The following is a 13028-nucleotide window of genomic DNA, read 5'->3' as shown; positions in this document are numbered from 1 at the left end:
ACTGCTTCTTTATTTTAGTAACAATTCAATTCCACAGATATTTATTGAGCCCCTACAATAAGCAGGATGCTTTGATGGTTACACAACATAAAATATGGTCCTCCCTACACTCTGGGAGTAACAGCTCCCTCGATCAAGCAGAGAGAGACACAGCACACAAGCCCACAGGCACGCACACACATGCCCAGTCACCAAGCACACGCTCCATGCCGAATTAGTGTCAGATAAGATGCAGCCCATTCAGCGTCTTCATCACAGAGATACGGGGGGTAAGTCAGGAAGAGGTGGGTGGCATGGCACTAGCAATGGGGGATACCACTCCCTCTACAAACACACAGCAACAGGTACCTGAAATGGAGAGGAAATCAGAAGAGAAAGGGTGAAAGGCTATCAGAGGGGTGAGAGAGCTGCTGAGGAGAAAGCATACAACAGGAGAGAGAGCCACATGATTTTAGTGTCTAACCGAGGGCCCTCACTGGGCTTCCTTTCTGGGGCATCAGACAAGCCAGGAACCCAAGCAGCTTCAGGAGTCTTTCTCTCAAAAGATATTAACAGAGAAGGAGTCTGTCATCCCTGAATCTGCAAGCTATCCCTATAGGTTCGGTTTTGGCTTGTAGCAGGTTTTTTTAATAGGGGAATTCGTGGATCCTGAAATCACATGATTATTATGTAGAGCGTATTAGTTATGCAGAGGAGCCCTGTCAGTGTGAGGGCTGGTTCTGACTGTGCTAGACAGGCCAAGAGAATGTCATATGGTCCCATTCAGGATAATTTCTAATGAAGGGTTGCAGGATTTTAGGAAAAAAACAAGAGTCATATTAGACTAGGAAAATCAAAGTCCTAGGTTATATGCCCTCATTGAAATGGGACTATTTTTCATGCCTAAACATTCAGCAAATAATTTTTCACAACAAAGGGGTTAAAAGAACAAAATCACATAAACTTTCAGAATTGTAGAGAAATTCCTTTGGATTCTGTGATAAAAGGAAGAATAGCAAAACACCAGCCATTCCCAACTACAGCTTGGGTGCCAACAGCTTGGATCAGGGGTTAGAAAGCGGGAGTCCAGGAGTTCTAGGAGTTTGGGGTCATTTTAAAGGAGCACAGCCTCACTGCTGGGGAATGACAACTCTAGAAGAGAAGGAACATCTGAGCCTGGGAAAACATGTTCAGGCAGGGAGGTACACACCCACATGCCTTCAGACCTAAACCTCCTGGGATCTGCTTGCTTGCTTTTTTTTTTTAAGTTTTTATTTTTTAAATTGAATTTGTTACAGTATTGCTTCTGTTTTTATGTTTTAGGTTTTCGACCCCAAAGCATGTGGGATCTTAGCTTCCTGCCCAGGGATTGAACCCACACCCTCTGTGTCGGAAGGTGAGGTCCCAGCCACACCAGGGACATCCCTGGGATCTGCTTTCTAACCTTGCTCTCACCAGGGCCCCTCAAGCTGGTCCCTCGCAAGCTGCCAACTGCTCCAGAAACCCAAATCACATTCCAGTCTTCTTTTCACTGTTGCTCCCAAGATGGCAGGACCACATCACACCCCTCCCTGCGGCCTCACTGCTCAGGTGACTGGAGCGTGATCCCCCGCCCGCTCCAGAAACAAACTCTCAGATACAAGTCTTCACGCTCACCTCTTTCTTATAGCACAGTTGATTGTACATGGCCGGTTTGGGGGTCGCTTCGATCTTCACTTCCTGAGTGGAAGTTCGGTAGGAGGGGTTGCTGTAGGTCAGGTTCCCCATTCCAGGATCAGTTAACTTGGACTTTTTGTGTCTTTGGAAGAAACGGGTATGAGAAATTAGTTCAGATCTGTATGGGGAGGATATCTGGGGAAGCTGTAACCCACATGCGGCAGGCAGCCTCGCAGTGGGCCCCATCTCCTGGTTCTCACACCTTCTGAATCCCTGCCCCGTGAGTGTGGGCTGGGCCTGCTGACTTGCTTCTGTGGAACAGAACATAGAAGAGTGTGGGATACTAGATTTGGTTACAAGGAAACTCCTGACAAGGAAACTGGCTTCCCTCTTGGCTTGCCCTCCCTCTCTGTCTCTCTCCTGCTTTTGTTCTGAGGGATGCAAGCTGCCATGTTGGAAGTTGTTCTATGGAAAGGTCCACAATGCAAGGAACTGACAAGGGAGGCCTCCAGCCCATAGCCTGCGAGGAACTGAATCCTGGGCTTAGAAGGGGCTTGCCCTTCCTCTTCCAGTCAAGTCTCCAGATAAGACTGGAACCCTGGCTGACACCTGGATTGCTGCCTCGTAAGACAGCCTGAGGCAGAGGCACCAGCTAAGCGACACCCAGATTTCTGACCCACAGAAACTGTGAGGTAATCAGTCGTTGTCACTTTAAGTTGCTAAGTTTGGGGTTTATGTTGTACAGCAATAGAAAATGAATACACCAGTTTTAGTGTCGAGACGGACCTATGTTTCAATCCCACTTCTGGTACTTATTAGCTTTTAGGGATGTTGCTGGACATAATCTAAACTTTCTGAACCTTAGATCCTCATCCGTAAAGTGAGGAATGATAATACCTGTATTATAAGGTGGTTGTGGCATTGAGACATATTCATTAAATGGTAGCTGTTACTATTATTACTGTCATGGTGGTGGTGGTTTAGCTGCTAAGTCGTGTCCGACTCTTGCGACCCTGTGGACTGTAGCCTGCCAGGCTCCTCTATCCATGGGATTCTCCAGGCAAATATACTGGAGTGGATTGCCATTTCCTTCCCCAGGGGAATATTCCCAACCCAGGACTCGAACCCGGGTCTCCTGCACTGCAGGCAGATTCTTTACCGACTGAGCCATAAGGGAAGCCCATTACTGTTGTAGCTGTTGTTATTAGCAGAAGGACATTTTTGCTGTGAGTTGCATTTAAAGCATTTAGGGGAAAATATATATAGAGAGAGTGATAAAAAAAATATTCTAACTTGAAATTTAGGATTCCCAGGATGATTCCTACCGAGCAATGACACATCACCCAACATCGCCATAAAGGGTTGTGTCTGCGTGAAGAGAAAATCACTTCCAGCTTCAGTGGTTTGAGGCAGTGTGGGATGGTGGCAGAAAAGCAAAGCTGCTAGGTCAGTGCCAGCTTTGCCTCCTACTGTGTGACCTTGGGCGACATCCCGTGTCCTCAGGACCCTAGCCCACAGGGAAAATCCCGAGGGTTGCTGGGGTCATGAAATGAGGAAATGACCTGTGAAGTGCCTGGGGAAGAAGGGTACACATTCAGGCGTCTGCCCTTCCCTTCTGCTGCTCTGCCCAGGGACCCAGCTGTGAAATGAGGTTGGTCAGCAGCTGAATCAGTGAGCGGTCAGCTTCAAGGGGGTCCCAAACATGCTAGCAGGGCCCCTCAGCGAACATGTGGCCCCTGCAGTGGGGCTGAGGTTACCTGTACAGCATCAAAGCCGCGATCACCACCAGAATCAGCAGAACGCTGAGGAGTCCACCGATGATGTAGCTGGCGTGAAGTCCTTCCCCTGGGAAGAGCAGAGGGACGCTAGGCGGGGACCACGGATGGTCTTCTAGCTGGCGTGGGGCGGGGAGGATGGAAGGCTCCTTTTTGCCTCCCACACCATCTGAGGACAATTACAGGCCTCCTTCTCAGGGAAGAGGCGGCAGGGGGTGGGCGGAGGGGCTGAGAAGAAACCTATCACTCTGTCAGCATCTCTAACCCCAGTTTACCACTTACTAGCTGTGTGACTTAAGGCAAGATGCTTAACTTCTAAGCCCAAGTTTTCTCATCAGTTAAATGTAAATAATAAATTCCTCATTTATTATTTATATTTAATAATAAATATATAATATCAAATAAATGTATTACATCTGGAGATTGAAAGTGAGTGTGTATATACAAATACATACGTATACACGTGTGAACACATTTGTCGTTTAGTCACTAAGTCATGTCCAACTCTTTGCAACCCCATGGACTATAGCCCACCAGGCTCCTCTGTCTGGGATTTCCCAGGCAAGCATACTGGAGTGGGTTGCCACTTCCTTCTTCAGGGGGTCTTCCTGACCCAGGGGTCAAACTTGCAGCTTCTGCATCATCAGGCAGGTTGTTTACCACTGAGCCACCGGGGAAGCCCAGGCACACACAAATATGGCTTAATAAATAGATGCCTGGCATACAGAAAGCACTCCAGAAGTGGCAGCGATTTATGGTTGTTCTTTCTATGAATTTAGTCTAAGGAAAGGGTTCATCAACCCCAGAGTCCCTGTGAAGGTTCCTCAAGATCTCACTGGAGACTTCAGTTTCTTACCTCTTGTTTTTCAAAGCAGATGGACACTGGGGGCTTACCTGGAGCAGCAGGCACGGCCTCATTGGAATGTGCACAGAGGCCCAGCCGGGCATCCTTTTCAGAGCACCTGTGGGGCAGAGAGAACCGAATGTGAAAGCTACCCGTATTCAACAAAGATCTTGCCTTCCTCCAGGAAAAGGGGAAAGTCCTGGGAGGACTGGGCAAAAGCCTGTGGGGCAAACAGAACCGAATGTGAAAGCTACTCGTATTCAACAAAGATCTTGTCTTCCTCCGGGAAAAGGGAAAGTCCTGGGAGGACTGGGCAAAAGGCCTGGGATCAGGGCTTTCAGATAGGAGACTGTACCAGACAGGAGAGGTTAGAAGGAAGGAGAGGGCGGGACCGGGAAATACAGAGCAATCAGTGTGAGTCTTCAAGATGCTACATGGAACTCTGCTCAGTGTTATGCGGCAGCCTGGATGGGAGGAGCATTTGGGGGAGAATGGATACACGTACACGTGTGGCCGAGCCCCTTTGCTGTGCGCCTGAAACTGTCACAGCATCGTTTGTCAGCTATTTGTTGTGGTTGCTCAACTGTGTGCTACTCCATGGACTGCAGCACACCAGGCTTCCCTGTCCTTCACCATCTCCCTGAGCTTGCTCAAACTCGTGTCCATTGAATCGGTGATGGCATACTCCAATACAAAATAAAAAGTTTAAAAAAAAACAAACCCTGGGCTTCCCTGGTAGCTCAGTGGTAAAGAATCCGCCTGCCAATGCAGGAGACACGGGTTTGATCCCTTGTCTGGGAGGATTCCACATGTGGCAGAGCCCATGCTCTGCAACAAAAGCTACCGTATTGAGAAGCCCATGCACCTCAACTGGAGAGTGGCCCCCACTCACAACTAGAGAAAAGCCCACGCAGCAACGGAGACCCAACATGGTCAATAAATAATTTAAAAAAATTTTAAAGACGCTATATCATGTTTAAATGTTTTAAAATATGTACTCTTTTGTTGTTTTTTGGCCACAAGGTTTGTAGGATCCCAGAATCCCCAACCAGGGATTAAACCCAGGCCCTTGGCAGTGAAGGGGCTTCCCAGGTGGCACTAGTGGTAAAGAGTCTGCCTGCCAGTGCAGGTAGATGTAAGAGACCCGGGTTCAACCCCTAGGTCGACAAGATCCCCTGGAGAAGTAAATGGCAACCCACTCCATGTTCTTGCCTGGAAAATCCCATGGGCAGAGGAGCCTGGCGGGCTGCAGTCCATGGGGTTCCACAGAGTCTGACACGACTGAATAGACTTAGCATGCACATGGCAGTGAAACAGTCACAACACTGGACTGCCAGGGAATTCCCAAAATATGTACTCTTTAAATAGGAGTCTTTAAAAAGAAGAAGCAGGTCTGGGAGTGAACTGAAAGCCTGCTGAAAGAATACTAAAGACATCCAATGGTAGGCTTTATTAAACTACCAGGATGAGTGGGAAGAAGCTACCAGTCAAGCAGACCTCTCATTGGGTAAAGATTATCACAAAGTCTAGAAAGACCTGAAAAAATATATATATTGTTTTTCTCTCCTTCATTCTTTCACATGGGAATATGCAAGACATCCAGAGAGAGGGCTTAGATAACTAACTTGAAATGCTCGTTCTGAGCTGGCAATTAAAGGTATGTCCTAAAAGGTTAGAGCCCCCGGAGAGGGAAACGGCAACCCACACCAGTATTCTTGCCTGAAAAATTCCATGGACGGGGGAGCCCAGCAGGCTACAGACCATGGGGTCACAAAGAATCAGACATGACTGAGGGACTGACACTTAAAAGGTTAGAGAAAAGCTGCCTGCAAAAGCATCTGAAACCAAGGCGTACTGAGTCTTCAAACAGAACTCTGAGAGGAAAAAAATATCTGAGTATATTTTTTCAAAAGTTCTCTGAATAAACCCAAATGATTTTTAGTGCTTAAAAGTTAGTGAGAAAGGTCCGTGTTTATATCATATAATATTTCTATATAAACTCTCCTAACAAGAGAAAACAGGCCAACACAATGTTCAAAGCAATTATCCTCTAATTAAAAGTAAATTTAAAAAAGAGAAAATGGGGCACATAGAATAAACTTGATGTAATTTCAGGGACAAGAGTCTAGAGTTCTCATTAGGGCTTATTACTATGTTTCTGTTTTCACAATTCAAGTATTAATTACCTTTTAAGCTACAATTGATATTAAAAATAATATGACAGTGAAAATGATCTAATAGAAAAATGCCTGGGAAGATAGACATCAAAATAGTAAAAATAGAACATGAAATCAATATCTCAAAAAGGTATCTGCACCCCACGTTCAATGTAGCGTTATTTATAATAGCCAAGACATGGAAACCACCAAAGTGACCATCAGTGGATGAATGGATAAAGAAAATGTTTGTATAGGGATACAATGGAACATTATTCAGCCATTAAAAAAGGGCGGGGGACATTCTGCCATTTGCAATAACATGGATGGACCTTAAGGGCATTATGCTAAGTGAAATAAGTCAGACAGAGATATCACTTATACGTGGACTCTGAAAAAAAATTAATAGATATAATTAATATCATACAGATTGGTAGTTGCCAGCGATGGGGGGCTTGGGGTAGACAAAACAAGTGAAGATGGTCAAAAGGCACAGATTTCCAGTTATATGTCCCGGGAGCGGAATGTACATCATCAGATCAGATCAGATCAGTCACTCAGTCGTGTCCGACTCTTTGCGACCCCATGAATCGCAGCATACCAGGCCTCCCTGTCCATCACCAACTCCCGGAGTTCACCGAGACTCATGTCCATTGAGTCAGTGATGCCATCCAGCCATCTCATAGCATATTGGGCACCTACTGACCTGGGGAGTTCCTCTTTCAGTATCCTATCATTTTGCCTTTTCATACTGTTCATGGGGTTCTCAAGGCAAGAATACTGAAGTGGTTTGCCATTCCCTTCTCCAGTGGACCACATTCTGTCAGATCTCTCCACCATGACCCGCCCATCTTGGGTTGCCCCATGGGCATGGCTTAGTTTCATTGAGTTTCATAGTGACTACAGTTAACAATACTGTACATTTGAAAGTTGCTAAGAGAGTAGTTAAATTTTTTTTAATTAAATTTACATATTTTTAATTGATGGACAATTGCTTTACAGTATTGTGCTGGTTTCTGCCAAACACCGGAGTCAGCCATAGGAATGCCTCTGTCCCCTCCCTCCTGAGCCTCCCTCCCACAGCCCTCCCACCCCGCCCCGCTAGGTTCTTACAGAGCCCTGGATGAGTGCCCTGAGTCATATAGCAGATTCTCAGTGGCTATCTGTTTTACACATGGGAGTGTGTATGTTCCCATGTTACTCTCTCCATATGCCCCACCCTCTCCTTTCTCCCCTACCCCACCCCGTGCCCGTTGGTCTGTTCTCTGCATCTCCACTGCTGCCCTGCACGTAGGCTCATTAGTACCATCTTCCTACATTCTGTATATATGCACTGATAGACGACATTTGTTTTCCTCTTCCTGACTTATTTCACTCTGTATAATAGGCTCTACAGGCTCACCCACCTCATTAGAACTGACTCAAATGCATTCTTTTTTTATGGCTGAGTAATATTCCATTGTATATATGTACCACAGCTTCTTTATCCATTCATTTGTAGATGGACATCTAGCTTGCTTCCATTTCCTAGCTATTGTAAATAGTGCTATGGGGTCATACAGAGTCGGAGACGACTGAAGTGACTTAGCAGCAGCAGCAGCCATTGGGGTACATGTGACTTTTTCAATTTTGGTTTCCTCAGGGTATATGCCTAGTAGTAGGATTGCTGAAAGAGTAGGTTTTAAAAGTTCTCATTATAAGGAAAAAAACTGGATATGTGTGGTAATGGATGTTAACTAAATAGACTTATTGTGGTAATCATTTTGCAATATATATATATAACAAAAAAAAACACTAAAGGTAATTATATATGGGTATATGGGTACTTCTTCTTTACTCCTATCTGTATTTCCAGATTATTTTTTTTGCCAAGCATAAATAAAAAAACATATTTATTAGACTTTCTCTAAGTTGAATATAACATATTTCATCAACTTTAAGATAAGCATTTTTTTCTATATTCTTACATCTCTGAAATAGGGCTATGTCTTACAATTAATGGCATACCACAATTGCCATTGGTAATTTTTTTCAGTTTAATCTCTCAAATCAGGATGCATTTTAAATTGACAGCACTTTCAGCTTAACAAAATACAGTATTTTATGCTTAATTTGAGAACTGTTCATGGCTATGCTTGTTTATTTAATAGTGGAGAGTGTGTGTGTGCACGTGTGTGCACATGCCTGCCTGTTGTAGTGTTACAGGTCATTATAAGCTAAGGCCATCACATACCTGGGAATGTCTCAAATTAAAAAGCCCCAGCCCAGAGACCACTATGACTTGGTGGCTTCTAAGTAAAATGTAGGAGAAGACCATGTGCTAAACCTGTTCTGCCAGAGCAGAAATCACAGAAAGAAACGAAGAAGGAGGAATGCCAGGGGGAAACTCTTCCTGAATGATTTCTCTCTAAAGCTGCTCTTGAAGCTTCTTGCTTCCAGAGCTATAAAAAAAAAATACACTTGCAACAATCTGCAAGACTAAATATCATCTCCAGTTCCAAACAGCAGGGACTAGTGGATCATGATGTAATCCATTTCCCATCTGCCAGAATTATCAAGCTGGGACTGTGGTGGTCTCTGGCAGGGGATGAGATTTGGATCAAAGAGTCCTCAGGCCCATACTAAATGCACTTACCTCCCTTCCACCTCCTCCAGAGATGTACGGGTCCGGGTGGTAGAAGAACGCAGGGTAGTCGGTAATGTGTTGGGTAGCACGGGGCTCCTTTCACTCATACTGGTAGCCCTGGGAGCTGGGGGCACCAGGCCAGGTACTGGAGAGAAAACAAGGGCTGGAGTGGACCACTGGAGCCCCAAATATCTACCTGTGGTCCAAGAGTAGCATCTGGAGAACCTGACGGAGCCATCTTTTAGCTGCCCTCATCCTAGACATGCCTGTTAGATGTCCTTCTTGCTAAAAAGGATTTGGTTTCCAATATTAACAGCTCTGGATGGGCTAGCTGGCCCACAAAGGGCAGGAAGAAAGAGAGTCATGCACGGGTTATAGCAGGGATCAGGGACTCAAGAGAGCTGATTTCCATTCTAGTAAATGCCAGAAGCCAGGGACTTCCCTGGTGGTCCAGTGGCTCAGAACCTGCCTTCCATTGCAGGGGATGTGGGCTGGATGCCTGGTTGGGGAACTAAGATCCTACGTGCTGCAGGACAACTGAGCCCATGCGCCCCAGCTAGAGAAAGCCCATGCACGGAAACTACTAAGCCGCGTGCTCCAGAGCCCGAAGCCCATGTGCCACAACAAGAAGCCAGCGCACCACAACTAGAGAAGTCCCCACGTGACAAAGGAAGCCCCAGCACAGCTGCGCACATACACACGTACGCACGCACCAGAGCCAGACGAACCCACTCTGTGCCGTTCCAAACCTCAAGCTCAAAGCTCCTAGTCACTCTGCTGTAAGATCCCCTGAGGGACAGTCTCACCCAGATGGAAAAAGCTGCTGATCCCCTGCCCTTGCAAGGGCTCCGCTGTTGCAGGGGGGCCCGTCAGTCCAACTCACCGAGGGAGCAGGGCCGGCCGTCGGGCTCATCAGGACAGGCACACACAAAGTCCGAGGTTCTGGCAAAGCAGAGGTGAGTGCATCCGCCGTTGTTCACGCCACAAGCGTTGGTCCCTATGAGCAAAGCAAATGAACATCTGGCCTGGGGTAGAATCAAGTCTCCCAGTTTGACGCTTCTCCAAATGGAGGAGATTCAGGGCTCCCTGACTCCCAGGGACAGTGGGGCAGGAAGGAGGGGTATAACAACAGGGGGCCGAAAAGGACTAAGAGCTTCAGATGTGAACGTGGCTCTCCGGTGGCTCTGATCGTCTTGGTTATTAACAGTCCTTGGGGTGACCAGTGAACCCCACCAGTGGTACGGAAGCAGCCTCAGGACTGGGAGCCCACCTGTCTGCCGCTGAGGGGAGACCACGATGATGTCCATGAGTCCCTCCACATTCGCCAACACTGTCTCCTTGTTCCGGCCTGAGTACTTGTCCACACGCTGAATGGACTTGGTCTGCCAGTCTGTCCAGTAGATCCACCTGTCCTGCTACTCAACAAGGGGACCCCAAAAGGGTAACTATTAATAGGCAGACCCCACCACAGCTTCCGTGCCTCAGCCCATTCATTCCTGCTGCCCAGGTGCCCTCTTCTTCATATATCCGGATCAACTTGTATGCATCCCCACATATGACCTTACCCAGGAGATCTCCCCCTGGTAGCAGGGAGATCTCTTACCCACAGAGAATTCACCCTTCTGTCCATGCTGTTCTCAGCTGCGTCCTCACTTTTGCACGCAAGTTTTGACATTCTGTGGTCATTTTTTACATGTCTATCGGTCCTGCCAGATTAAGCCCTTCAAGGACAAGAATGTGCTTTATTCATCTCTCAGTTTCCAGCATTAACATGTAGTCCTCAGTCAACTCAGTGGCTCAGTGAATAACTGAGTTCCTGTACCTAGCAAATAGGAGTAAATTGTGGAGGTGGGGGGTCCTTCTGGGTCCCTGTTCTAAGCCCTTCACTCACAGCCCTGGCCCAAGTTCCCTGGTTACCTCTGCAGGCAGCTGCCCTCTAATTCAGTGATCTTGAGATTCTCAACCAGGGGAGGAAGGGCGGTGTAGGCGGTTCCCCTCCCATCCCTAGGGTATACATCAGAAACCCCAGGGAAACTTGTAGACGAGAAAACTAAACTCAGTATAATCCTGTAGTTTTACATGTGGAGTATGAGGGGGGAAAGCCTATCATTAAGTAAAGTCAGAGAAAATCTTTTGGCTGGTAGGATATAATGCAGAATATAGATAGAGTGGATGTTTTGTCAAAAAAAGGACAAAGATACCTTTTTCCTTCCTTGAATTGTTTTACAAGGTTAGAACTCTTAAAAAATAATGTCAGCCAATACTAATTAAAATGATCAGAAATAACACACACTGAGTGGCAGGTACTGTGTTAATGCTTTGTGTATATTTTGGGCTTCCCTGATGGCTCAGATAGTAAAGAATCCGCCTGCAATGCAGGAGACCCGGGTTCCCTCCCTGGGTTGAGAAGATCCCCTGGAGAAGGGAATGGCTACCCACTCCAGGATTCTTGCCTGAAGAATTCCATGGACAGAGCGCCTTGCAGGCTACAAGTTCGTGGGGTCACAAAGAGTCAGACACGACTTCAGGAGAACACTATTATTAAACTCATTTCTTTTACAGGTAAGTGAAGTGTAGAGAGTTCACTGTCTTGTCCAAGTTGCCCAGTCACTTCATGACACAGGCAGAACTTGAACCCACAGAGCTGGCTCGTTGGGAGGCACTCCCCCAATAATTACTGACTGGCTTGTTGCCTCAAAACGCTGGCTCTCAGCCACTCCACTTTCTGGCTGTTAAGTGAGCTGCCTGAGTTTTCTTGCTGGGACCACAGCACTGGGATCAACTGGGGAACTTGTTAAAATGAATATTCCCAGCCCGACCCTCAGGAGGCAGATTCTTTATATCCTCTGCCCAGGAATGTGCATTTTCACAAGTCCCACGGCTGACTCCGTACGCAGCTGTGGGACAGCCGCCCCTCTGAATGCTAGAATGTGGGCAAGCGGGAGCAGCAGGGCGCATGGCGGCAAGGCTTCCGTGTACAAGAATCACTCCTAAAATGGGCTTCCGTAGCACATCTGTTCAGCAGCATCTGGAGCAGACACAGAGCCCAGAGGAAATACGCCCCATCAAGGAGGGTGAGTCCCGTTCTCCGAGTCAGTACCTGCGTGAGAGCAAAGGGGTGAGACACGTGGCTGACCAGGACCTGTCGGAGCTTCCCACTGAGATCAGCACTCTCAATCCGATCCAGGTGGGCATCCACCCAGTAGATCCTGTGAAGGAGAAATGGTAGCTGCTGAAGACACGAGCGGGGGACCCAGCCCTGCCCTCAGGGAGCTGGCTGTCCCCTCCTGAGCTGAGCTGGCAGGTGCGGTGAGCAGTCGTGGTGACCTGATGAGGGGGTCACTGGGAGTCCCTAAGCTGAAGAGTGGAATTGGGATGGTGACTCATAAGTGGGGAGGCCAGGGCGGTTCTGGAGAGGGGTAGAAATTGAGTGACCTCAGGGGAGCCAGCACCCCGTCTCATCTTCAGCAACTCGATCACCCTTTGACTCTTACAGAGACATCACTAGGCTGAAAAAAGTCCATCTAGTCAAAGCTATGGTTTTTCCAGTAAAGTATGGATGTGAGAGTTGGACTATAAAGAAAGCTGAGTGCCAAAGAATTGATGACTTTGAACTGTGGTGTTGGAGAAGGCTCTTAAGAGCCCCTTGGACTGCAAGGAGATCAAACCATCCTAAAGGAAATCAGTCCTGAATATTCATTGGAAGGACTGATGCTGAAGCTCCAGTACTTTGGCCACCTGATGAGAGCAGTTGAATCAATGGAAAAGACTCTGCTGCTGGAAAAGATTGAGGGCAGGAGAAGGAGATGACAGAGGATGAGACGGTTGGATGGCATCATCGACTCAATGGACACGGGTTTGAGTAAACTCTGGGAGATAGTGAAGGACAGGGAAGTCTGACGTGCTGCAGTCCATGGGGCTGCAAAGAGTCGGACATGACAGCAACTGAACAACAACAACAAAATAAATTAAAAAATAAAAACACGACGTAA

At 47.1% G+C, this 13028-nt stretch overlaps 1 protein-coding gene across 4 annotated transcripts in view; it reads right to left on the bottom strand.

Moving 5' to 3' along the window:
* Window positions 1-13028, bottom strand: part of LRP4 (LDL receptor related protein 4) — a 53496-nt gene that overhangs the window by 3649 nt on the left and 36819 nt on the right. The window contains exons 31-38 of one of the 4 annotated variants that reach the window (XM_070383417.1): window positions 12137-12245; window positions 10307-10451; window positions 9920-10033; window positions 9046-9181; window positions 4305-4372; window positions 3393-3579; window positions 1636-1777; window positions 349-410 (exon numbers count right to left, since the gene is read on the bottom strand). In XM_070383417.1, the coding sequence (XP_070239518.1) occupies window positions 366-410; window positions 1636-1777; window positions 3393-3579; window positions 4305-4372; window positions 9046-9181; window positions 9920-10033; window positions 10307-10451; window positions 12137-12245 (946 nt within the window). In that variant the 3' untranslated portion in view covers window positions 349-365. The remainder of the gene's footprint in view (window positions 1-348; window positions 411-1635; window positions 1778-3392; window positions 3580-4304; window positions 4373-9045; window positions 9182-9919; window positions 10034-10306; window positions 10452-12136; window positions 12246-13028) is intronic. The other 3 variants (XM_070383418.1, XM_070383415.1, XM_070383416.1) reach the window with 3 other exon arrangements.

Source organism: Bos mutus, chromosome 15 (genome assembly GCF_027580195.1).
Source record: "Bos mutus isolate GX-2022 chromosome 15, NWIPB_WYAK_1.1, whole genome shotgun sequence".
In the NCBI taxonomy this organism is placed as follows: domain Eukaryota; kingdom Metazoa; phylum Chordata; class Mammalia; order Artiodactyla; family Bovidae; genus Bos; species Bos mutus.
The sequence above is the reverse complement of the archived record's forward strand: the minus strand, read 5'-3'. Positions and strand labels throughout refer to the sequence as shown.